Source organism: Spermophilus citellus, assembly GCF_964194105.1.
Source record: "Spermophilus citellus genome assembly, chromosome: 3".
NCBI lineage: Eukaryota > Metazoa > Chordata > Mammalia > Rodentia > Sciuridae > Spermophilus > Spermophilus citellus.
Window position 1 is genome coordinate 117,219,618 of NC_138184.1, and position 27,194 is coordinate 117,246,811.

The 27,194-nt window shown below is 36.7% G+C and overlaps 2 protein-coding genes across 3 annotated transcripts in view; both read right to left on the reverse strand.

Moving 5' to 3' along the window:
• Positions 1-11,264: 11,264 nt before the first annotated feature.
• LOC308643413 (testis-expressed protein 38-like) lies at positions 11,265-12,625 on the reverse strand (the record flags this gene model as incomplete). The annotated part of the gene is made up of 2 exons (XM_081283267.1): positions 11,265-11,851; positions 12,610-12,625. 2 exons carry the CDS (start codon positions 12,623-12,625, stop codon positions 11,265-11,267), a joined length of 603 nt encoding a protein of 200 aa, XP_081139393.1.
• Positions 12,626-17,842: 5,217 nt separating this feature from the next.
• LOC308644834 (phosphatidylinositol-3,5-bisphosphate 3-phosphatase MTMR3-like) overlaps positions 17,843-27,194 on the reverse strand; it is a 39,657-nt gene continuing 30,305 nt past the window's right edge. The window contains exons 8-10 of one of the 2 annotated variants that reach the window (XM_081286525.1): positions 26,704-26,800; positions 23,762-23,875; positions 17,843-18,173 (exon numbers count right to left, since the gene is read on the reverse strand). In XM_081286525.1, the coding sequence (XP_081142651.1) occupies positions 17,906-18,173; positions 23,762-23,875; positions 26,704-26,800 (479 nt within the window). In that variant the 3' untranslated portion in view covers positions 17,843-17,905. The remainder of the gene's footprint in view (positions 18,174-23,761; positions 23,876-26,703; positions 26,801-27,194) is intronic. The other variant, XM_081286526.1, reaches the window with a different exon arrangement.

Consider the following 27,194-nt stretch of genomic DNA (forward strand, 5'->3'; position numbering starts at 1 on the left):
TTCCTTGAACAACAAACAAAACAGAGTGTTCTCCTTTAGAACAGAGTGAATTCATGCAAGTACAATCTACTAAAACACACTGATTCTGTTCTGCATTGGCAAGCTCTTCTAAGCCATCATATTCAAAGTACAGTTCAGCCCTTCAACATCATGTTGCAGGCATATTATTTAAATGGTGGTAGCAACAAAAAACCTTGGGACTAGGCTCACAAACTTTGGGTGGGGGAAGGGAATGTTATGGGATTCATTCACCAAATTTCATTGAAATTTGTTGGTCCACCATTTTCACAATACTCCCTTTTAGTTGCATTTTCCTGCTTTCTCCAAACTGTTGTTTAACAATTGTGCTGAGGCTTGAAGCTGAAACTGAACCTGACTGTGCAGTGAAGAATTCTGTTGTATTCTACTTCACCCACAAACAAACCTTGCAACCACCATTTAAATGGTGTGCATGCAATGTAATGTTGAAGGGCTGAACTGCACTTTGAATATTCTGGCTTAGAAGACCTTGCCAATGCAGAACAGAATCAGCATGTTTTAGCAGCTTCTACTTGCATGAATTTACTCTATTCTAAAGGAGAACCCTCACAAGCTAGCAAAGTCCTTTTCCATTGAGCTACCCCAAACCCTTGAAGTTGTTTTAATCCAGGACTTTATTTTTCAAGAAGCTAGAATCTATCCTGTTGAAATTTAACCATCAAGAAAGACAGGGCCTGTATCTCAGTCTTTGTGAGAAGGAAGGAGAACACTTGTAATAATGGTAATTAGTAATCACAAATTGCCTAATCCTGCCAACCAATCTTACCCAAATCCACAATGTTTTCTCAAACTATGCACTTGTTAATCCCAGTGATTAATAATGTTTTCCTTCAGCAGTTTTGACTCCTGTTATAATTGTCTAAAATAGAGTCTCCTAAGCCTCTTTCCTGGTGAAATTTTTCTTTGAAAACTGTCTCTAAATCAGACACAAAAATTTATTCAGGCAAGCAGACATACAATCAAAGAAGAATGCAGGTTATCTCAAAGAGTGATGACTTTGGGGGAAAAGGAAGAAATACACATTAAGTGGAGAAGGTAAGCCATCTAGAGAGTGAGAAACATTGGGGTAAATCAAGGAATACACATTCAAGGGAGAATATGGACCATTTACTGTAGGAGAGAAAGGAACTCTTTATTCTAAGGTGTTAATATTTATAGATAATAGCTAGGGGCTGGTCTAGAGGTGGAGTTATGTGATTAGTCAGCAGTTTTACAAGTGCTTTCTAATTTTCCCTCCTGTCATATTACTTTTTGCAGGAAAGGGCATGGGCCAATGAGGAGGTTTGGGTTTCTCATGAATTACTTGTTTTGCATTTTAAGGTTCATGGATTAAAAGGCTTCCTGCATTGTTAATGTTCATGGGCACTTCTCTTTTGAGATTCAATATATCTTCTTTTTTCTGACAAATTCCTATGTCAAAACCAGGTTTCTGGTTTTTCCTGTATTTCTGTCTCAAAAACAGGTTACTATTTCTAAAAAATATATATATATGCATTGTCCTCACTTATTTTCATCTCTATAATGCAGTTTTATCCACATCATAATAGCTTTATTAAAATAAGCAAGCACAACACATAGACATGAGCAGATGGAGAAAAAAATAGTGATCATCTCAGTTTGAACAATGTAAAATCACTCCCCTTTGGGTGACAGAAACTCCACCCATAACCTGGCCCCCTTCATGCTCAGAAACTACTTTCTTAAACTAGATAAACTGGGTGTAACCAGCTTAACCATTCCACTTTCAAAACATGCGAAGAGTACTAAAGCATCATCATCTGAGGGAACTTAATTCACTTTAATTTTTATCGTGACTTTAACGTGCATAGATTTCACCTCGATATAAATGTAAAGTCTTCAACATGGCGAACCTGTATAAACACACTACTGATGCAGATTTTCCAATGTGGCCAAACCAGTGTAGACTCACTACATCATGGCCCCAAAACCACAGTAACCACCCCAATACATAATACATGAGGAGAGAGACTCCCAGACCAAATATACAATCTTTCCATTTGGAAAGACACAGGCCCAGTACTCTCTGGATGACTCCTACTTCACATGGATCACTCTCTTTGCTTATTCTGTAAGTTTCTTAAACAAAATTTTCTTTGAGTAAGTGAGAAGTAATGTTGCCCTGCAATAGCTTTATATCACTTATAATGCTAAGAAAATATATCTGCATATGATTATAATTTTAATTATTAAATATATGTACCCTACTACCTTGTATCACACTTTTAAATAATATTACAACCTTGAAAGTACAGATATTTAAATCTTATGTAAATAAAATATAATTTGAGTACCTCCTAAAAATAAATGTTATGCTAAATAAATCAAATTTATCAAATAAATTTATCTTCATTATCAGAACAATAACATAAAACATTACACATTTAACTTAATGTTAATATATGTTAAAAATTATCTAATGAATTTAAATTATATGAAATTAAATTTTAACAAACACTTACACTTCACTTTTGCCTGCAAATTTCCAGTGGGTGGCTAAATGTGGGATTAAAGAATTGGCACCTCTGCCTCCAATATGCATTAATCTCCTTTGTTCTGAGTCACCTTGGATTCTAGGAACAATGTTTAATCCTACAAATATCTTGTGATGAGTGAAAACTACCCCCAGGCAATAGCAACTTTGTAATGCTGGAAAAGATCCCACCTGACCAATCCTGAGATAATGATGGACAAACACACTTGATCAAGATCACCTGCTTTGGCAATTGTGAGAAGCCTCCCTAGAGGCAAAGCCATATCTAAATCCATAACATATATTCAAGTAAGAAGGCAAAATATAAATTTTTAAACATCACCTTTCTTCTTTGGGAAGAAAATGTAAGTGGAAAGGAAAAAAAATGGAAAGATTTTTATAAGGTTGTTTTAATTCAAAGAACATACAGAATAATGACAAAAGGCAAAAAATATCTTGTTGAGAATCTTGTCACATCTATCAGTTTCTTTTTCACCATTTTTGTGCTAACCTTTGATGGAAACGTGATAATAATAATAAAAGTAATTTATCTTTTATATTGCATCATCTCTTAGAAGAAGGAGGGGAAAAATCATGCACTGAAACTAAAGAGAGTTGTATAATCTGGGAAAAAATCTTGGATTTACTCAAGTACCACTGAATCATGTCACTACTGTTACAGGGGGTGTCACCCTGTAAAGTGTCTCCTGGTCAGCTTGTTTAATTGATTGTCATGAGAGAGAAATGGTAATCAGGGTAGGACCTAAGAAAGGTCAGCAACAAGTGACATGTGGGCTATATGCAGGAGACATAATGAGGGACTAGTAACTTTGACTAAGACATTCTTCAGTTAAGGTGTATCCTATTCTTCTTTAAGGTGGGCTACATGAGAATCCTGTCTTTGGGGAAATTCAACTTTTACCCTAAGTGAAGCTATATATCTGGAGTCCCAAATAGAAGCCTTTTGATTCAGTATTTGAGATCAACGTTTTAATCTGGTTTAACTCAGGTCTCTTAAAAGATTGATATCATACATATAGATTTAACTGGAAAAATTTAGACTATACAGCATATGCTTTATAAACATTTTCATTTATGAAATTAAATAGGCAGGTTGCAGTGGTACACCTCTAATCCCCAGCAATTTAGGAAGCTGAGGCAGGAGGATTGCAAGTTCGAGGCCAGCCTCAGCAAGTTAGTGAGGTCCTAAGCAATTCAGCAACTCTCTGTCTCAAAATAAAAATTAAAAAGGGCCAGGTATGTAGCTCAGTGGTAAAACACCCCTGGGCTAAATCTCTATCACCTAAATCAAACCATGTTTATTATTATTTATTTATATATTTAGGCACCAGGGGTTGAATTCTAGAAACATATTTTATGTCCATAAGATGTCATCTGATGGAAAATCTCTAAAAGTTGTTAATATATATTTCATATGAATGATAACATTTCTATGTTCTGGAAGAAAGAAAATTTGCAAAGTTGCATTATTGATATTATCATAGGGATCAAATCACATTAGATAAGGGCAAAGTGGCTGCTGCTTGTGAATCCGAATTTGAATTCTGACCCACACTGGCAAGCTGTACTATATTCTAGTTTCTTCATCTGGAAAATAAGAGTAATAGTAAACACACAAGCTCAGGATTAACAAAGTATTTATAGTAAACACTCTATATGTGGAAGTGATTAATGTATGATATTGTCAAATATCAGAAAGGAAAGTAATTCTAGTTTTATGGTAGAGCACAGTGTCTACTGAAAACAAACAGAATTATTTGAACAGTAATTGGAAAAAAATGCATTTGTATAAAATCACACACATACTCTAAGCAGTAAATAAGGAAAACATTTCCTTTCTTTGGGATCAGTGCAGTTTTAAAGTTTATCAAATAATAATAAAACTGCATTAATTTATTTACATATTATAACATACTTTAGCTCATTTTAACATTAACAATACTTTTTCATTAAAAAACATATTAAGACAAAAATATATAAAATATGCTTAATTAAATATGTTGATAGCAATATTTCCTTCTCAGAATTAATCTATAAGCACAATTTTCATCTTATAAGATACAATTTTTAAATGTTGCAATTGATTTTTTTAATTGAAGGTCAGCTTCAATGTGATACATTTATATGAAATTAACATCTGAATTTGATCAAAAGTATAAAATGTTCTTTTGAAACTATGAAGTACATTCCTTTTAGAAATACTTCATTATTTATATTATTTCAAATGCATACATAGCCACATTAAGAAAGAATGAAAGATGAAAGGGGAAGAGAGTGAGCAGAAGACAGGAAAAGGGACAAGAAGTAAAACTAAGCACAAAAAAATCAACAAAATATTTTATATCAGGGAAAAATTTTTCAGATTGAATTCAATAACTACTAATTTATAACATGTTGCTATTCTTTTTTTTTTAAAGAGAGAGTGAGAGAGGAGAGAGAGTGAGAGAGAGAGAGATTTTTTTTTTTAATATTTATTTTTTTTTTAGTTCTCGGCGGACACAACATCTTTGTTGGTATGTGGTGCTGAGGATCGAACCCGGGCCGCACGCATGCCAGGCGAGCGCGCTACCGCTTGAGCCACATCCCCAGCCCCTATTCCTATTCTTTGTTTTAATGCAATATTTTACTAACACGTGTAATCATATATTTTGAAAATTGTCATCTTCATAATTCCATTAATATTACTGAAGATCAAAGAACAGAAACGGTTAGCTATGATGTCCCAAGTATTTGAGTGCTGAACTCTGGTCCAAATCACTCCCACCTGAGAACTGAAAGAGGGTATTCAAGATTGCAGAAGACTGCAATTGAAATCTATTCTCAGGGAATTTCAAACACACAATGGACTGTATTGCAATTTACACAGCACTAAAAAATTGTTGAATTTATTTTCCTGAAACAAAATTTTGTAGCCTTTGATCAACCCTTCCCCCAAATCACTACATTGATAATTAGTTTGTGAGGTAATGTGTATGCTAATTATCTGGATTTTGCTATGCTACAATGTATGTATATTTCAAAATATTATGTTTCACAATGTAAATATTTGTATAATTTGTCTTTGTCAATTTAAAATACGATTAATTTTAAAATTATTTAAAAAAGATAGCATTTAAATGAATAAAGTCATAAAGCAAGATTCAACTTCTTAAACAGGTTGATAAATATAAATATCAGTGATATATGAAAAGGCATAAAATTTTATATATATTATATATATATGGTAATATTTTATACTTTTATTCAACATATAAAACAAATATTTTATATATATATATATATATATATATATATATATTTATATATATATATAATCTCCCAATGACCAAGGTTCTCTCCTCCATTGGCGGGTCCCCCTGTGACCACTGCCTGGTGCAGACCAATAGATGAGCCAGGTGACCCCCCAGTCTCCTGGGACGACCTGCGCTCCTCTCTCAACTTATGGAGGGTTTGCCCCTTAATCTCTGTAGACTTCAGTCCTCTCTACAGACCAGGGCAGCCAGTGTCCTGGACCTCAAGACTGGCCAGTCACCAAAATGTGCCAGGTGTGCCCAGCGCTCCCCTGGCTGTGCTCACCTGGTGAAAAGGAAGGAAAAGCTGGTTGTTGCCCCTGAAGGGGTTTAAATCTCATTAGGGTGAGACTCCACTCTCTCCCCCATGAACTCTGAGTCCCTTGAGATGGGAAACATGACTTCCAGCTTCTAATCCTGGAGGATGGCTGGCACAGGGCAGTTGCCTAGTGAAAGGCTGAATGAGTAATTCAAGTAGCATGAAACAGATTTTTCAAGACCAAAAGAGCATGAACAAATATCCAGTCAACAGAGTGGCAACCATTTACTCTGAGTGAGCCTGAGTAGAGAAATATTAGGCCAAATGGAATTTGTTAAGCTGGTGAATAATAATGTATTGAAACAAGCTCTGTGACAAGTCTAAGTCACTGGGTGAACTCTGTCAAACCAAGTTCCCTTGCTGAGCTTCACTTTCCTTTTCTTTATGGCTTTATATTTACATTTTAATCCATGATCACTTTGAATTAATATTTGTACACGGTGTGAGTTTTAGGGTGAGGTTCTTTTCTCCCCCCCCCTTTCTTTCCTTTCTCTCTAGCTGGGACATTCTCTTGTTCTACCACTATTTCTTGAGAAGACTGTCTTCCTTTGCTAAGTTCACTTTCCTCTTCTTTCAAATGAAGGAGTCGGATTTATGCTAGAGGAAATCACTGTTACCTTGTAGCTTTACGAATCTTTTCAACCCACTTTTCCTGATGTGCACTTCCTGTGAACAAAGCTATTCTTCATATCATATATATGTAAAAAAGGTCATCTAGTTGAAATTCAGAATTCATGTTGGATATTGTTCAGTTGATAGGAGATTTTCCTGTAAAAACTATGCTTTTAGAAGTTTGATGAAAATGCATAGAAATTCTTAGTATTAAAAAAAGAAAAATCATTAGTCTATCATGTATGACTTTTTTGGACAAACTTAATGGATTGTGGGTTTTGCTTTACTTGGAATGGAGGGTGAAAGATGGTTTACTTCTCAATTAAAAAGCAACAACTGGTTAATCTTTGTATTGGATTCACAAACTGAAGGGGCAAAATAGTAATTGTGTCATGGTTATAAAATAGAGTGAGGTGGAGATCAAGAGGTAAGGCTGGAGTCAATTTTTTCCCTCAAAGGATCACAGAAATCTTTATTCTCAAAAAGATCATAATCCTCGTCACAGAGAAAACATATCAAACAAGAGTGAATGATATGGATGCCCTGTGGAGATTCACATGTTTGTGTATCCAGTATGTAAACAAATATATAAGCAAAAGACATTTTAGAGTTCTGTTCCTAAAGTCCATAGTTGTGAAATATCTTTTTAGTTTTTAGGTAATGAATCAGAACAAGGGGATACAATATATGTCAGAGCTATTCTCTGAGAATGGGTGAGCTCTAGAGTCATACTTCCTGGGGCTGCCAGCTTGTGAGCTTTCAAAATTAAGAGAGCTTGTACTTTAGTAGGAAATGTCCACAAAACACATGCTCAAAGGGAGAAACAATGGTAGAAACCAAATACTAGAGGTTGAAAGGCGCCTGGTTATATTGAGAAAATAATTTAGGTCTTTTTCTTGAAACAAGTTTGGCCTAAAACTCGAGAAATAGACCCAACCATGTTTAGATACAAGCAAGTAGCAAGCCCTACACCTAAGGAGGTACTGATCACTGCATCATATTAGATGAAGTGAAAGAAAAAGAGGATTTTATTTTGCAGAATCAGTCTACAAAAACTCCTACATTGTAAACTAAACCCTTTGTGTTTTAATTCTCACTTCTGTCACTCTATGTCTGACTATCCCTGGGTCAGCCCAGGATTTTGGGGGATCTAGATTTTCTCACCTAGAAAATTAGATATGTGGACTAGATGACATTCAAATTTTCTCCTACCTCTAAAATTGTGTGACCTTTTTCTAGATCATAAATTCTTTCTTTCTATACTGCTTCTCCACTAGTTCAGCAAATATGGAGCCACTCTTTTGTTTCCATACTGTGACAAAAAGTGCCACATCTTATATAATTTATAAGAACTGTTCAAAATGGGCAAATCCATAGAGATGAAAGGTAGATTAGTGGTTACTGGGGGCTGAGAGTAGAAGAGAGTGAGAGTGATGACTAATGGGACTGGAGTGTCTTTTAGGAGTGATGCTGGTTTGGGGATGTTTCCTATGAACAAAATCATAATATGTGGCCTTGTGTGTGCTTCTTGTAGTGTAATGTTATCCTTGTCTGTTCATGTTGTAGCATGTAGCAATACATTTCTTTTTTGACTGAGTAATATTCCATTGTATGGACACAACCCATTTTATTTATCCATTCATGTGTTGGTTATTGTTTCCACATTTGGAATTTTAGGAATTATACTGCTGTGAATATTATTGTTTAGGGTTTTGTAGATATGTTTTATTCCCCCAATATATGTCTAGGAATAGAATCGCTGGGTCATTGCCACATGCACCCATTCTGTGCTCAGGCCTGTGATCCCTTGTCATCCTGCCTGAGAAACTATCATGTCTTGCAGACACAGGTCATTATCTCAACTTCCTTTGTTCTAGACTAGAATATTAGCTTACAACCCCCAGAAACCAATTACTTAGTGTTAATGTGGGATTTATATCTGTATAGGGTCCTCACTTACTGAGCCTAGTCCTTGTGTTGAGCTGTAGTCAAGCCTCACCTGCCATATCCTCAGCTCTCTGAGAAAGATTGGGTAGTGATCTGAGTTTGGCTTTCATTTGCAATCCTTTAGCTATTCTGTGTGGCAGCTCCTACTCTTCTTTCTTCAGTTTCCCAAAGCACTGCTTGCTTCCTGACCCATATACACACACACACACACACACACACACACACACACATACTGGCATCATAATGTTTACTTAAAGAGCCTCTCTATTATTAAGAGAGGCCACAGATCCTGCAGAATTCCCAGAGGAATAGAGTGCCTGGCTTCAAGATGCTGTAACTTTCCTAGCACCCAGGAATGGGTCTGCGGCAACAAAGCTGAGGAGTGGACACCCTTCCTCTGCTGCTGGCTGTGTTGCATTCTACTGCAGTTTCCTTTCTTTGCATTGCTACACATAACCCCTCCAACCCCCTGTGCTGGCCCTGCTGATCACAGTGGAGAATTTTGACTCCCATGGGGTCAATGTCCTGTCAAGCAGTTTTTATTGACAGCTTTTTGTTTGCTGTGCATCTCCTTGGTTTGCTTACCAACACCAAGTAGATTTGGTTTCTTTCATACCCAAACCAGAACACATTTGGGTATCCTGAGATTTTATAGAGCATGTAATTTTTGTTATATGAACCTAACCTAACTTGTATTCTCATATGAGGTAATGCAAATCTACTTTTGTTCTAGTGGAGCTATTTTGGTAACATATAAGCAATTTTGGTTCAGTATAGGGGGTGAATTCAAGGTTTTTATAACTCAGTTTGAGCTTCATTTCATATTAGTGACAGCCATTTTAACTTATCTGAATAAAACATTTTTGTTTTCTGTCACTGTGTGTTACAAAGATTCCCCCCACTCCCCTGGTTCTTAAGAGAAAGAAAATCTTTGATTTGTGTTTATGGATTCTATCCTCCTTTGAAAGCAGGGTCTAACTGATCATTGACGCAAATTAGTGTTCTAGAATCTACCTTCAGAATTAGAGTATTATTGGGTGAGAAGAAGTGAAGACTATAGGTCGTGGGCTTTAGATATCTGCAGGGTTGAAGGGGGCAAGGTGAAGAGGGGGCAAGGTGAGGGAGAAGTGAACCTCTGCCCCTGTTCTCCAGAGAAGATCTGCTTAGTCCTGTTTTGTATTTTGAGAAACAACATAAGATCATGTTTACACAAGGAAGAAATGGTTCCACTTAACTTTAAAAAAATAAAAGAAAATGGCTTAAAATATATTGCCAGAGGTCATAGAGATAGGACTCAGGCTTTCTTCGCATTGCTGGATGTAAGCCCTTGAGACCACACATGGGGGAAAAAAAGAAAAAATTAGCTACATGTTTACTAACTTCTGAAAATCACAATCACACACACCACACACCACAAAATAGGCAAAAACAGGCACTTCTCTCAGGGCCATGTACATTTAAAGTTTAGATGAAATATGGTTAAGTGGTTTGCTCATTTTCAGAGTAAATGGGACAAATTTGTGGGACAGAATCAAGCTTTCTTATCTTTAAACTGGGGCAAATATCTCATAGTTATCTTTGTGTCTCCTTTTTGGACCTTATCCAGAAAGTATAAAAATTATTAATATTCTCATGTAGTAGAATGACAGGGGACTCAATTTTGTGCAGCCATGGATATCTTAGGATACACTCTTTGGATGTGTTACTGCATATAATATTAGGTGGTTACCACCAGCCCTTCCAGTAAGCAAATCTGTAGGCCAAGCTGATGACACTCTACACACAGTGAAGCATTCATTCACCAAGGATGTTTTAAGAAGATATGATTAAGGAAGGGTACCATGGGGTGGAAAGACCAGGACCTGTAATGCCAGACAGATGTACATGGGAGAAGAGACTCAGCAAAAATAACATCAAAAAAGAAATGGCATATGCCCTTGGAACCTGTCTCCTCATCAGTAAAAGAAAAATCATAATAACCACTTTGCAGTGTTGTTCTGTTAGAAATAATGTAGAGAAACTACCAGCTAAGAATCGATACATCATAGATATCACCCAGTCAGCACATAGTGTGGTGTGGTTCACTGACCTCATGATGACTTGCTTGGCCAGTGGCATAGCCACTGTGGACTGCCGTAGCCCTGTGCCATTGGCAACTGTTACTCTTGTGGCAATTTTACTTCCCATCCTGCAGAAGAGCAGTGCCTTTGGGGACCTAGCCCAGGGTCTTGAACACATTGAATACTTGATGGAGGGAATTGAGCTCATCCACAAGTATTGGCTCAATGTGTCTCTTCAGAGCCAGCCTCCAGTTCTCATTGTATTGGTGAGACTTGTGCACCATCACACAGGGGAAGGACATTGCCTTCCTACTGGCAAATGAGACGCAAATGACTATGACTTTTAAAACAAAACTTTACTATGTAACATCTATAAAGGTTATGACCTGTGTATCAGGATCACAGTCTTTGACTCCTTTTTCTAATACCTGGCCCCTGAAGCTCTTCCTTTCAGTGAGAGGAGGCTTCAACCCTGTAGTCAAAGTCTACATATTGGGGCAGTTCACCCCTTGGGCCAGTGCAGGAAGGGAATAGTAGTGGACCTGCCTTTCAGGAGCCTCGAGAAAGGGGTAGGAGGCAGAGTGGGACAGCATGGGAGGAAAGTTCAGGGTGCGGAGGGGAGGGAAAGAGGGGATCTCTGCAAAGACAATCGGGAAGGGCGATGGGGTCTGGCGCTCTGGCATCCCCTTAGGTGAGGGCTCCTGTGAAACCACCAGAGCAGGTTGGAGGGGAACAGCGGCTTCCTCCTTGGGGCTTCCACCTCTGAAGGTGTGACGCATGTCTTCATGGGGGAGTGGATCCGATGGAAGAACCGGAATCTGGAGTTCAATATCCGTATAGGCAACAGGCCGGGGAGGGTCTATTCTGATGGTGGCCGTCATGCCATGCCTGCGTAGTTTGTTGACCCAGTACAGCAGTGGGCTGTAACTGAAGGTGGCAGCTTTCATCACCTCCACCCACTGCTGGGCACGCTGCCTCCTCCGCAGGTTCTTCCTCCAGTGGAGTAAGAGGATGCAGCCAACAGTTATCACGGTGCAGAGCCCCAACAATCCAAAGTACCAGGGCACCCACTCTGAGGCAGTAAAAAAAAGAAAAGAGGCAAGCTGACTGACAGCTCTAGCTTGGGACCTGAACTGTATCTCATTGGCTCATTCATCCTCTCATTCCCTCCCACCTTTCTCAAAGACATGCCTAATAATTTCCTGATTCAGTCAAAGCTATATTTGCAGGGCATGTAAGCGACCCCATTAGCCTTTTACAGATAAGGAACACTAGGTGTAGAGGGGCCATGATCTGCCCAGACTCAAGTCAGGCCTTCTGGCTCCTGCCGCAGTCTGGCTGCAGCAAAATAACCAGGGGGTGATGAAGAACTTGTGTACATTGATACAGCAGGAGTGGGAGCCGTTTATTGTAGGACAACAGAGGTATTTATACATTCCACACAGCTTATCTTAATTAACATAAACTAGATGCAGCAGTCAACCAATAAGAAATCTCCACACTTAATGGCTCCCTGGCGTTACTTCACAAACCACTCCCTCTGGCAAGATGCCAGGCGCCATCCAGACTTGTTTACAGACTCTAACAGGCTCCCAGTCCAGGACCCATACAGTCACTCAGACCCAGAAGCCTCACTAAGGGCAAGGACCTCAAGTGTATCTTTTCTGCTTGGGCAGAACATGGTCTCTGCCTTCGAGGAGTCCTTAGTTTCCTAGAGGAGTCTGTCTCTTAATTAAATAGCACTCCATTCAGACAGCCACGACCCCCATTCATTCAAAGGGTCTTCCCTGAAAGTTTGTCCCCCACACTCAAAGGTCTGGGTTTACTTACTGCCTGGAAGGCCCATGTCCTCCTTTTGTGAATCCGTAAGTTTCACTCTGGTTACCAGGACTATGGCTCTGGAAAGAGTGAACTCACCCACTACTCTGCCCACCAATGGGAGTCCCCAGAAGGCCCAGTCCCATTGTTCTCTAAAGATGAGGTCACCAGGTTCTGAGCATCAGGAATTCTTGGGCTGGTGCTTGTAGAGTGGTTGGCAGTTGATGGAATAAGGGACTCCATCATGTGACATCTCATGAGCATGTTGTTTTCCATGAAAGACTGGTCCACCATTGAATTGTCTGTTCCCAACTTTGTGTGGTGAACTCACAGGGCAGCACCCAGGAAAGGCCCTTACACCCTCAGGAACTTCTACTTGTGTTTTCAGTTGTTAGGGAGCCATTTTTCAGTGGGGAGTGGGGCAGGGAGGACAGTGAGCATTGGACATCCTTACCCTCAAGAAGTGTCTTACCTAGTTGTCAGGGAACAAAAGGGCTCAGAGGAGCCCTACTTTTGCTCCTACCATTTCTCTTTTGTTTCTTCAAGTGTTTTTTGAGCATCATCAGGTCCCATGGGAGCTCCCCCATATGGGATCCTGCTTCTGTTTCCAGCATCATCTCCCTCCCCATCCATCATATACTGTTTTCCACACCTCCTTATCCTCCCAGGTGGTCAACTCCCCAACTCTGACACAAAGAGTCCTTTCAGTTGATTTCCAAATTTCTAGAACTCTGAAGCGGATGAATTTGAAACAAATTGATTTTACTATAAGTTTTACTATAAGTTTGTATAAGTGGAAAATATAATGTTCTACAGATTTAATATATGATTGTCTATATTAACTGGTATAAAAGTGATGCCCTTTTAAACAATACAACCCACCCACCATGGACAAATAAAGTTCAGTTAAGTATAAATTAAATTAAAACTTAACATGAAAAACCCCAGCATGATGCTCTGCCACTGAAGTTTATTTTAAAATCAACATTGTTTATTTCATCTTCCTCTCCCCGTACCTTATCTGGGGGGGAACAGGATTACTTTTTGTCCAGTTATCTGTCCTTGAGCACATACCCACCACAGGAGTGAAGAAATTCAGAGTTGAGAATGGCACCATAAGATTTAAAAAATGATTATATCTCAGATTAACAAGTGAAGTAGGACCAGACACACCTGAAATCACATCATTAAAAACCGTCTGTTCCCCCTGAGGTGTAGAATCACAGCCTCTGGTATAAGAGTCCCCTGTGTTTTTCCTTTGCTTGCAAAGCAATTAAACTTCTGTCCCTCAACTGGTATATGAATAAACAAATGGGATATATCAATCTAACAGAAAATATGTGTGGATTTGTATGTGTATATATACATTATATTTACATAAGATTTTGATATTAGGAATGGACCCCAGTATTCAGTTATTGAATAAACACTGTAGGAAGCCTAAACAATTAAAAATTGAGAAATAATTTTCTTTCTGAAAAAAATTTAATAGCAATTTTTACTTATTTTATACATCTATATTATTTGTTGAGATGTGCATATATATGTTTGTATATAATATATGTATAATATAAAATATATAATACATATACATATGTATATGACTACATATATTTATTTGTACATATCTATACCTATGTATCTATATATTTGTACATATATATCTAAATATATATATATATCTAAATATATATATATATATATATATATATATATATATATATATGATTGCTAAAATTAAGAAATCAAAACCAGTTGACTGGTATGTATTTTAGACCCAGAGCTCAGGCCCTGAAACAATTTGCTTCATGTGCAGAGCTTGACCTTCACCCTGTTCTGCAGTTTCTTCTGCTTGCTGATTGGGAAACACAGAGCTATCTAAGTGTTCTCTCTCTCTCTCTCTCTCTCTCTCTCTCTCTCTCTCTCTCTCTCTCTTTGGTATACTGAACTTTGTGGAAGATTGCAGGTATGTACTCGTAAAAATGCTAAGATTCATACAAGGAAAGAGGGCTAAAAGTAAATTTGGGCCTTAGGGCTTAAGAGGGCAGAGGAATAAGCAACACGCAAAGGATGTAATCAGAACACAACTTTATTCTCCCCTTCCCACCCCCCACATTGTCAAGGTAAAATTTTTCTGTGGTCTTTGTTCTTTCCTTCCAAGATAATGTCTGTGACATGCCACAGGGTTCTTTTGCTTATTTCGGCATCCATAAAACCTCTGGTAACATCACTCAGGTGAAATTTCAGTTTAGTTTAACCAGTACTGTATTAAAACACAGCAATAACCTTAAATGCAAAACAACTTAAACCTTCTTCTACATCCAAATTTATCTTAATACTTCCAGACATGGGAAGATTAAAGCTGGAGGAGAGGCATACATACACAGCAGAAAATTTTCCTTTGGCCCTGCTCTGGTGACTTATCAGGATACCTGTGGGAATGGATGAGATTGGAAACTTGTCTTTTCTCTAAGGTGGCCTGTGTCAATTCTTTAGATTTCTATCCTCCATTCTAATATGTGCTGCACATCTTACTTGCATTTCTCACTGCATGGACAAATGCATCCTTCTCTAGACACACTTGTTAATTGCTTATAATTAATTTTTAAACCTTTTGGCATCTCATGGTACATTTCTCGCTTCTTTCTTTCTATTGATGTCTCCCAGCCTCCCTCAAGTGGTCCTGTATGTCTCTTTGATTGAAGTTCCTTGGAAAACACTCCTCCATCCTTTGTTCTGGGAAATGCCAAACAAGCAGTTTACATTGATTTATACTTTACATAGAGTGGTTACCAGCCCTAATCCTTAGTCCTTGGGTTACTTAAATTTGAGTCCACCATTTTCTACTGTGTGTTCCAAGTTTGGAAACGTGTCAATTCCCAAGCAGGCACATGGAAGCTGCCCACTTAGATGTTAAGACCCATGATGCACTGAACTGCTTTCAAAATATTTCTCTCTGAATCTCTACTCCCTAAGTATATAAGCTTTGAATCTTTTTTTTAACTTTTACTAAACATGATGCCAGGTTTCAAAACCAGAATTAAGCAATCCACTTGCTCACCTTTTTGAGTGTTCTTATTTAAGAATATTGGATCATTGATCTACATTATCTTCAACCAAATGAGATAAAAAGCTTCCACCTGGTGAAATGTTTTATATTATGTTAACTGAATATGGCTCCTGTGGAAGGTTGCAAAGCAAATAGAGAAAGAGAGAGAGGGAAAAATTTCTTTCTGATGTAATTAAGTTCTTCCCTGATGCTTTGGACTTAGAATCCTGAAGAAACCTAGAAAAAAAGTAAATACTGCATCTGGAATATGGATAAGGGAAAAAAGAAAATCTCTTGCCTTTGCTGAACATAGATACAATTATCCAATGAAGTCACTTATTTATTTAAATAGTAAATTTTTCATTTGGCTTTTATTCAAATCATGTCTACTAAAACATACTCATAATAAACACATATTTCAATCCTGAAAACATTTTTTAAGTTTTACCCATGGAATATGAGAGTTTTGTAATGTTAGTACTTAGGTCAACCCAGATTGAGTTCTTTCTGTTACCACTAAGATAAGATATAAATTCTGCTAACAATGTGTTTGCTATAACAAACTTACATACATGGATTCCTTCCTTGCACTAACATACAAAATACATTTGCCCAAATGCACTTTCTTTAGCTAATATATATAAAAATGCTTATTCCTTTATGATACTGAAACCACAAATATGAGAATGATACATTATTCTCATACGGCCCTAATTCTAATTTATTTCTCATTAAATTTTTGGTGCACTAGTATTAGCTTTCTCTCCATATATGTATATATTATTAATATATTATTATTTTGGGCAAGTTATCTAAAATAATTTCATTACTATGTCAATAGGGACACATTGACAGGCAAATATAAACAATAATTATAGTGACTTTGTCATTCAAAGTTTAATTAATTACAAAAGTATTCATTAATATGACTTATGCAAGACTAGTTTCATTTCATTTAAATTCTTGAATTGATACAAAAATTTCTCATGAAATTGGTAGATATATTAATGCAGGAAGAAGACTATTAATTTCTGCATTAAAATATAAATCCCTGGGTGAAGTCAAATATGTATGGAATCAGCATAAGTTTATGAGTGTGTGTGTGTGTGTGTGTGTGTGTGTGTGTGTATATATATATATATATATATATATATATATATATATATATATTACTGAATTGATATTTTTCCAATTTGGTTTCAGTATTTTTTACATAGATCTTTCAAGATAACCTCTTATGATTGATTGATAAATGAAAACTATTGCTAGCTTTTCAATTTTTCTTGTGTTTCTAAATATGTGAAAACAAATTAAACCAAGAAAATAAAACAAAGCAAAAACAACATATCCTGAAAACAAGTTTAGTGCTGGCACAACATACCTAAAATTAATTTACACATTTTTTCATATTTAATATATTAAAATGTAAAAAGAAATTATTTTACTTAAAATAATTTTTTACTAAGAAACATGGAAGTATTAAAATGCAAAACATGAGAAGATTTTAAATATAATAGAAACTTTAAATGAAATGAAACAATTAATTCATTGTATTAATTCTGTGGGTTTTCTTAAAATACTTTCAAATTTTAACTTCACTCAATGCACAAGTTAGGCTAGTAAATTTACTTTTGTTTATTATCCCCACCCCCCGCCATATAGTCCAAAACCAAAGTAAAACAGGAATATTCTGAAAACTGTGAAAACTAGAACCAGAGACACATGCTGTAGTACCAAAAAACTCAAATGAAACCTCCTAACCAGACCTAGATAGATGAACTACTCTTCTTAGTTTATTTTCTATTTTCCCTTCTTATTAAAAGTTGACAATTCATTTTCCAAAACCAACTCCTGAGGTAAACATGGAGATCCACATAGCCCAACCTCCTATATCTCATTTCTATACCTATAGTCCAAAACTTGGTACCTCCCTACAAGGAGTATAGATACACTACAAGTCCCCATCACACTCATACTCCATTCTTGTCATGACAGCCAGGCTTGAAACAAAGAGTCTTCTGGTTCTTGGCGAAAACTCAAGACTCCTCAAATAATCCCATCAAATTCTCTTCCAGAAAGTACTAAAGAAAAGGCCACTTTGGGCTAGCATTGTAGCCCAGTGACAGAGCACTTGCCTTGTACATATGAGGCACTGTGTTTGAGCCTCAGCACCACATAAAAATAAATAAAATACAGGTATTGTGTCCATCTACAACTAAAAAAAAAGAAAGAAAGAAAAAGAAAAAAGAAAAGGCCACTTCAAGAAAAGTTTCTCATATACGATAAAACTGCTGCTGTGGGTGCAGGTAGCACCTTACCAAACTCCACATCAGAAAGGTCTCCCCCATTGGGAAAGTCTCGGGAACTATTCCTAGTTGACAGCTTGCTGCCACCACTCGATCGGGAATCAGAAGCACAAGCTTTGGCTACTGACTGCACGAGGTGCTCATCATTTGCATTTCGCCAACCCCACCAGCTGACCTCTGGCTGTCCACAGCGGGCAATGACAGCTCCATTGCTCTGGTGCCTGTGCCGGGAACAAGAGAAAACAACTGTATCATCCTAAGGGTACATATTTAGGGAGGCCCATTCAAATGCTCTGCACTCACATAGAGAGTAAGGTACAAAAGTTTAAGCACATTATTGAACAACCTACTCTAGGTAAGTCCTGAACTGGCTTCAAGTTGTCTCAATATGAAAGAGGGCAAAAAATGTATACACCAACAATAACAACAAAACCAGTATGTATCTTTCTCAAGTACCATACCATCACAGAGATCTCTGTAAAGTTACTTACAAAATGAATAGAGAAATATTCATTTAGAGAAAATAAATGAATACTCATAATTTCAATATTTGAATATTGTATTTCTAGGAAATAAAAAAATGATCTACAAATACTACATTAATTTTCTAGTCAATAACTAACTCCTCCTTTCTGATATGGTACCTAAATACCCTAGAATAATATATGCTGAACTAGAGGGGAAAATGTGTTGCTTCACTGACTCCTGAGGGTCTACTGCAGCAACTATGCACTCATGGCCGGCTTGGGCTTCCTTTTTTTTTTTTTTTTTTAAACAAAGAGATTGAACCCAGGCGCACTTAACCACTGAGCCACATCCCCAGCTGCCCCCTTACAGTGCGCTTTTTAAACATTTTATGCAGGGTCTTGCTAAGCTGCTTAGGGCCTCATTAAAGTTGCTGAGCCTTCTTCCCCCCACTCTCCCCGACACACCCCAAACAGATCCTACCTTTGGAACTGAAAACACTTGCCTAGACAAAATCTGAGATTTCATGAGTCAAAAATTGCTCTTATTTAGGCAGATAGCTCAATAAGCCCACTATCCTTCCTCAGGCTCTTAGTAAAAGAATAGCAACCTCAACAAATCATACTCTGACAGATCTTTTTTCCCAAAGCAGAAATCATACAGTCTACTTTAAGATGCTATTAAAACCCAAAGTGTTTTCTAATTAGGCAATTATAGCAATTAAAAGGTTAGAAAAATTATTTAGCACTAAAAAGGAATAAAGTTCTGATACATGCTACAACACTGATGAACCCTGAATATGTTATGCTAAATGAAATAAACTAGACACAAAAGGCCACATATTTTATGATTCCATTTATATGAAAGTATCCAGACTAGGTAGATAAAACAGATTGCTGGTTACCCAGGGGTAAGGGCACTGAGGAGGGAACAAGGAATGACTGCTAATGGTACAGAATGTCTCTTCCAGGTGATGAAAATGTATTAAAATTGATTGTAGTGACAGTTGAACAACTCTGAATATAGTATACTAAAAGTCATTAAACTGCACACTTTAAAAGTGTGAATTTTACATGGCATAGCTCAATTAAGCTATTTGTTATTGTTATAAAACTAATCAGTTGGCAGTAAAAATAAATTATCAGAATAAACAGATGATAAGCAAAAAATTTAAATGTCCCTATTCTATAACTCCAAGGAAAATACTTATGTTTTACTTTCCTTTAAAATTGTTTTTTTAAACATGTATAAGCATACACACAAACATATATATGACACAGATGGATTTAAATAAAACATACTACTGAATCTATGTTTTTTCCAGGGAACAAAGTGAGAAAGACTATTGTTTTTAATCCTAAAGCTCATGAGCAATAAATTCAATTTGGCAATAATCAAATTCCCTGAAAATACCACTTTACTTATAGTTTTTAAATCCTCCCTCACCAGGACAGACAAATATTGCTAACACCCTGAACTGGCTCATGTGCTGAATGAAGCCAAACTGGACATAAAATCTCATTGGCCAGGTGTGGTGGTTCACACCTGTAACCCCAGCCACATAGGAGGCTGAGGCAGGAGAATCCCAAGTTTGCAAGGAGGCCAGCTTCAGTAACTTAGGGAGGCCCTAATCAACTTAAGCAAGACCCTGTCTCAAAAAAAAAAAAAAAAAAAAAAAGAAAAAAAAAAAAGAAAAATTGGCTGGGAATGAAGCTCAGTGGTAAAGCAGTACCTCTGGATCCAATCCCTTGTACCAAAAACAAATAACAAAAAAAAAAAAAAGAAAAGAAAAGATAAGAAAACCTCATTGATTTTTTAACAATGCCTTGCAAATAACAGGCACTGGATAACCACTGAGGCAAATGACTGCAAATCTTCACAGAAGAGGTTGGTGGGACCTTTCCTGAGCATCCTCTTCCTCCACAATGTTTCCCAGCACTGCCCAAGAGGAACAGTAGATGGCACTTTTCAGTCTAGGTCTTGGATTTTAAGGGTCAATGGCTATATTTCAACTGGACTACTGCCTTCTAAAATGCTTTAGACTTCATGAAAGAGAACTCAAACATTACAGTTAAAACTCACTAATTAAACAGTATTTCTATCACTTTAATAAAGAGAACGAGGAAAATTACAGAAATTGAGATAGCCAATGGATGAGCCTCACTAAAACACTGAAAGCTTCAATTTTACACAGAAACAACTGTTTTGAAGTATCCCCAATTTATAGGTTAGGCAAGCCCTCTACATGATTAGGAGTTACTAATAATCACCACATGCACAAAGTGGGGAACTGTGAATCGCACTACAGACGGTGCTCTTTGCACCATCTTGCTATGTTAGAGCAATCTCTGTCTTCAGTTATAAATCCAATTAAGTGTTCTCTCATCACAGCAGGAGAAAGCCCTAATCAGGCATTGGTTCAACATGGTGCTATCAAGTAACTGGCTACTGGTAACCTCAGGAATCATTACCACAAAATACAAAATGTAACACACATACATACACACACACATACACACACACACACACACACACACACACACGTAATGTATTTACTGAATTTGGTGTCTGTCATATTCAGAAGCACTCTGCCACCTAGGCTGGTAGAACAGAGAGTGACAGAGTGTCCCAAACATACTTCATGTTTCCCTTTAAAAAAAAAAAAAGCTGCCAACTAGCAACCCAGTTTGGCACTCAGATAAAAGATATGTTCTATAGTTTGAGTCATTTACATCAAATAAGAATATTAGTTGAGAATTTTTTTCTAAGTTTTATATTCTATAAAGGCCTAAAAATAATGTATAAAGTAAAACATAGCCAACATGCAAAATTCCTTTTTACTTTTATTACATAAAAGTAATTGGAATTCTTATCTAATAAATATGATGTAGATATATAATAAATCACTAGATAGGTAGTGTGTTTCAATGAATATGTAATATTTTCTGAAGACATAAGGATTTCTAGTCATTAAACAAAAACTAATGAAATCTGTATCAGGAATTATAAGTTTGCCTTTCTAAAATAAAAAAAAAAACAGCTAAATAATATTATTAATCCACTTGATTAACTGGTGTATTAAAAATAGATGATTGTGAAAACACCTAGAAACATGAATAATATTAAATGGAAGAACCACATATAAAACTGTATATCAATGATTACAAGTAAAGACCATTCTTTAATATAGAGTGGGCATAAATATTCCTATATTATAATAGCTGATGTGGTTATAAATAACTTTTAAAATTTCTTTCATATAAATTTTCTGGATTATGATTAGTATACTTTCTTAAGTAAATATTAAAGGATTACAAGGTTTATGATGCTTTAAAATTAACCTTCATCTAATTTTACTGTTTCAACACTAAATATAAAGGAGAAATTACAATTTTATTTTTAAGCAAGATTCTAAAACAGTAGTTTTAATCTAAATTTTGTATTTTATAATATTCAATATAAGTTAAATTTAAATTAACCATAACAAGTTAACAGAAAAAAAATCAAAATCTATTGCCAAATAAACAAGGTCAATTCATTAAAAAAAAAAAAAGATATATGTTCTGGGGCTGGGGTTGTGGCTCAGCAGTAGAGCACTCGCTTACCATGAGCAAGCTGCTAGGTTCCATTCTCAGCACCACATAAAAATAAATAAATAAAAGAAAGGTATTGTGTCCAATTACAACTAAAATATATATTTTTTTAAAAAAGATATATGTTCTGAGACAGAACAACCAGTTCCAGAAAACCTATCTGGCTTTACAAAAGCTATACCATGAACTTTCATTTGTAATCTTGAGTAAGAGTTTTCACTTTTATGGTCTCTACAAAGGGAAAAAAGCTCTAGAGTTCATGCCCTCTAGAACAAATTTTAGAAAAGAAAAAATGCTTCTTATTTTTATTATACTCTAGTTTTTCTTCAACTAGTATTCTTAGGCTTCTCTGCCAAAAGGGAGATTCAATCACAGCCTTTAACTTAGAAAATGAGAGTACTTCCCCCTTATGTTCAAAGCCAGCAATCCTTGCAAATGCCTGATCTAAAGCAGTTGCTGGCCAGAGCAGTGGCTGGCTTCTTCCCCCATTCTAATGGGACTGATCATTGATTAAGAGTCATAAATCCCTTCAGTTTTTACTGCTCTCCAATTCTTGTGTCATCCTTACCACTTGAGTGATAGGTAAATTTGGTGACCTACTATTTTAGGACTGTCTGAAAATAAGAGTGATGAAAACTGAGATTGAAAACTTAATGGGTTCTACTGAGCCATAGCAAAAATCTTTCCATCTGTATTCAGGTTGAGCATCAGAATTTGCCTTCAATGAAGTAAATGAAAATCTGGTTATCTCCATAAGATCTCCACAAGGAGAGAAATCCCTTCCTATAACCTCGATATTTCAGTGGAATGCCTCCTGGCATCAGAGAGTTTCTAACTAATCCATTGACTTGGACCAATTAGTCTGTAAAGTGGAAAAATGAAATGGAGAATGCTATAGGATGTAATAATTACTTCCTAGAAATTTTAACATGATAGTGTAAAAACTGAGATAGTCACTGAATTACAAAAGCAGGACTCAAGTATACAATCTACAATCTGCTCCAAACATTTCTTAAAGAAGAAGCCCAGTGTTTATAGGCCCTCATTCAGATGTCACAGTACATCTGCAAAGTAAGACCTATCTATCATTCCCCTTCTACTCATTAGGAAAAGACTGGGGTCAGCTAGGAGACTTACTCAAGGGCACAGCAAAGAATGTCAGAATAGGCTTGACCTCCAGTCTGTGTCTCCAAAACTTGTACTCCATCACCATTCTACCATCTCCTTCTAGAACTTGCATTCCTTGGTTCTCACAGCTTGGATATTTGAAATCTTCAACCAAGTTCAGCCCCACCCTTTTTCTCTAAATGCTCTCTCAAAACAAAATTGTTCCTCATGCTAAAGTGTCAATCACAAAGATAATCACAGATGATTCAACACTATTCTCAAGACTCAATTTCTAGGACTCACCTCTCTCAATCCAAAAGCCCTGCTAATATCTAAAGCTAAATGCAGTACCAGCACATGATCTTCTCACAGAATGAACTAGGAAGGATCTTGAAATAACAAGTCCATCTGCTTTTCTATTAAAATTTTCTCATCACTGTCAACTGAATCACCAGCTAATGCGCAGGATGCATTATCAGTGTGTTACTAGAAAAGCAGCTTTAGCAATAAGGAAGCACAGACTTGCCTGGAAAGTTCTCTGAACCGTTCCCTCCCTAGATTAGCAATAGCAGAGACAGCAGACCACAAGTAACGAACAAGCAGTAGCACCAACAAAAGCTGGGGCTAATCCATCTTACACTTACCTGTAGACAATGGCAGGGATACGTTTCCAGGACCTGAAGCTTGCTACACTTTCTAGCTCTTTATCAGTGATCCAGGCAGGCACTATGAGCTCTTGTGGATAACTACCACATAACCTAATAAGAAAGATGAAAAGGGGGATGGGGAAGGGAGGGAAAGACAATAGGTGAGCCAGCACAGAGATTCTGATCATGCTATTACAAAACCACTTAAAAGGCAAGGAGGCATTAGTTGAGTTTTGGTCTCAATAGAATGAAGCACGATAAATGTTTGCTTATATATCTCTTGGATTGTTGCTTTTGATGTTACCTTTGAGAATCTGGCAATCTATCCAAGAAAGCAGGATGTAGGGGAGTTGAGGAGCACTCTCCTTATTTATTATAATTCTCTGTTGTAACAAATACGTAGGTAATTTCTATCTACACAAGACCCAATTATTGGGGCAGGGGGTTCACCTCTAACAGACCTTTAGTCATTCAGACCTTTGTTGAAGGAAATGTGAAAAAGGATAAAGGTTCACAATTTCAAGTTTCCAAAGACCTCTTATGAGTAATTCACTCTTTGATTTGAACCAAACAGATTGTCCTAATTACAGGTAACAGGAGCAGCCATGAGTATAAAGAAATAATACCACATGCCAGTGTAGGTGCACACTCACAGTCTCCTTGAGAGCCAAGTTAGTAATGTGAATGAGCTAATAATCATAATGTCTATAAAACACACTTCAGAACAAATTATATTCAAGAAGAAAAAAATCTTTTTTTTTTTTTTTTTTTTTTAAAGAGAAGATGTTAGCTGCATGCCAGTCAAGCTGGTGTCACAGGAAGCTGTGTTTCTGATAGGTTTGTATTTACAGTACAGTCTCTCTCTGTGGGTAACCCAATCTTCCTTTTTAACAGTGAAGCTTGCCACAGACTTTAATCCAAATCTTAACACACACAAACTCTACCACCTCCACCACCACCACCCTCTACTCTAGACTATTCTATGCATTAGAGGAAGAAATAGAAAAATGCACTGGATTGGGAATTGGAGATTTTTATCACTTTGCACCCTTCTCCTTATGATAACCGTTTTCTTAATTTCCAGAAGACAAAAGTATCACGAATTAAAAAGCCACTCAACTAAGAAAACAGCTATGATCAAGAGCAGCTATACAAACTTTCTAACACCTACTCCATAAATTTAACCTGGGACACAATGATCATGATTAATATTCTAACCATGAGTTTCATTCCTTTCATTCTGTTTTAAACTCAAGAGATTTGGCTCTCATTCTTCCTTTTATAGAACTTTACAATGACCCAAAGACTGGTTTTAGAGTGGAACTAGTAGACTCAAAGACAAGAAGTTAATTTTTTAAATCCATATTAGGGATTTTGTTTTTAAATAATTTTGTGTGTGTGTGTGTGTGTGTGTGTGTGTGAGAGAGAGAGAGAGAGAGAGAGAGAGAGAGAGAGAGACCTGCACAATGTATAATGAACCTATTATCTTCCTAATGACCAATATACGAGCTTTAAAATGCTCGCACGCATTCTTGCGCAGTACCCAGGATTGAACTCAGGGGCACTCAACCACTGAGCCCCATCCCCAGCCCTTTTTTCTTTTTTGAGAGACAGGGTTGCTTAGCACCTCGCTTTTGCTGAGGCTGGCCTTGAACTCGAATCATCCTGCCTCAGGCTCACAACCACTGAGATTATAGGCATATACCTCTGTGCCTAGCTTAATTCAGGTTTTTGACTCACCAATTTTTCTGAACATTATGTTCATTGTCCTTTAGGTACAACATTATCCAGAAGTCAGCCCTTAAGCAAGAACTAGCTGCTCACTCTGAGTAAGCAATTCCATTTTAGAAAAGGGGGGTTATAATCAGCAAAGCCTATAGTAATCTCGGGTTCTAAGGCTCTCCCTTCTCCAGTCTTCACTCTCCTTCTCTGCTGTGACTTGTCACTGAGAATAAGTAAAGATATGACAGACAGATCTGCAGACTGTGATTCTTCACAACACCCAGGCTTTTAACACCATGGGTGAGGTCCATGTTAAGAGCAGTATACAGGGGTGGGGTTGTGGCTCAGTGGTAGAGTGCATGTGTGAGGCCCTGGGTTCAATCCTCAGCACAACATAAAGATAAATAAATACAGGTATTGTGTCCATCTAGTACTAAAAAAATATTTTTTTAAAAAAAGCTGTATACAGTAACAAGCTATAGTTTTTTTCAATGAAAAATGAAATACTGTGATGGTCAGACACAAATAGACCAGGAAAATAGCTATCATAAAGTGAGGCAGCTCAAAGAACCAAAGGATGATTAGTGCTGCAAGGAAACTTAAGAAAAGGATATTTTAATTTAAATTTTCTGGACAATTTTGTTTTACAGAAACTCAGATAACCGAAATCACAGTAGTTAACTGTCTTCTCCCCACCAAAGCACTTACATGTTTCAAGAAAACAAGTAATAGCTAAATATTTAATAATTATTACATGAATATTTAATGGGGAAATGATTATGAAGTTACTTTTATATCAACATATTAAAAGACCAGAATATTACTTGTGTCCATTTCATAAGATTCAGAATGAAATTAAGTCACAAAAACTAGTTTCTGAAGGTTTTGTCACTGCTTTTCATTGATTGTAATTCTCATGTGATGCCAAGTGATGATGTGCTTACCTACAGGTACACACAATATGATCTAGACATACATGTGCAAAAACAACAGAGGCCTGGAGGGATAGAAAGGAAGATTCCCGGATCACTTTCCACTCCAGTGGAAGCAACAGAATGAAAGGCTCAAGAAGTACTTTGATGATCATATGGTTAAACTTAATAAATAAAACCATTTCAAAGAAAATTCTGGGTTCAAATGTTCTTCCACATGAGAACTGGGGTTTCTGCAAAGGTGTTGGTTGTCAAACACAGTTTACAGGGACCCATATAACTCACTTATATTTCTCATTGATGTTAGAAATCCTCCAGGCGTTGTTCATATCAAAACCCATTCGCTCCACTTCATTCTTAAACCTTGACGTTACATGCTCCCCTAGGGACCACAGACAGCAGAAAGGAAAAAATGAATATCATTTTGCAAAACAGAATAAAACCATGGTTACCTTGTTCCATTACAGTTAAAAATATGTTAAAAGACAGGAATTGTATAAATAAGTCCAAGTTAAGATTTTTATAAAGAAAAAGGAAAGAAATTTAACTTTGATCAAGAATTGACTTATGTAATCTCTAATATCAACTATGAGGGCAACAGTGCATAGCTCATTTTACAGAGAACAAACAGACTGACAGATTATTATGGCTTATCTCTCTGGCCCTAAAACACATGTTCCTTCTTTTGACCATACTGGTCACTTTCATACTTCCACACTCAGACTGACATAATAAATAAAATTAATTAACAAGATCACCAGGAGTAATAATGATCT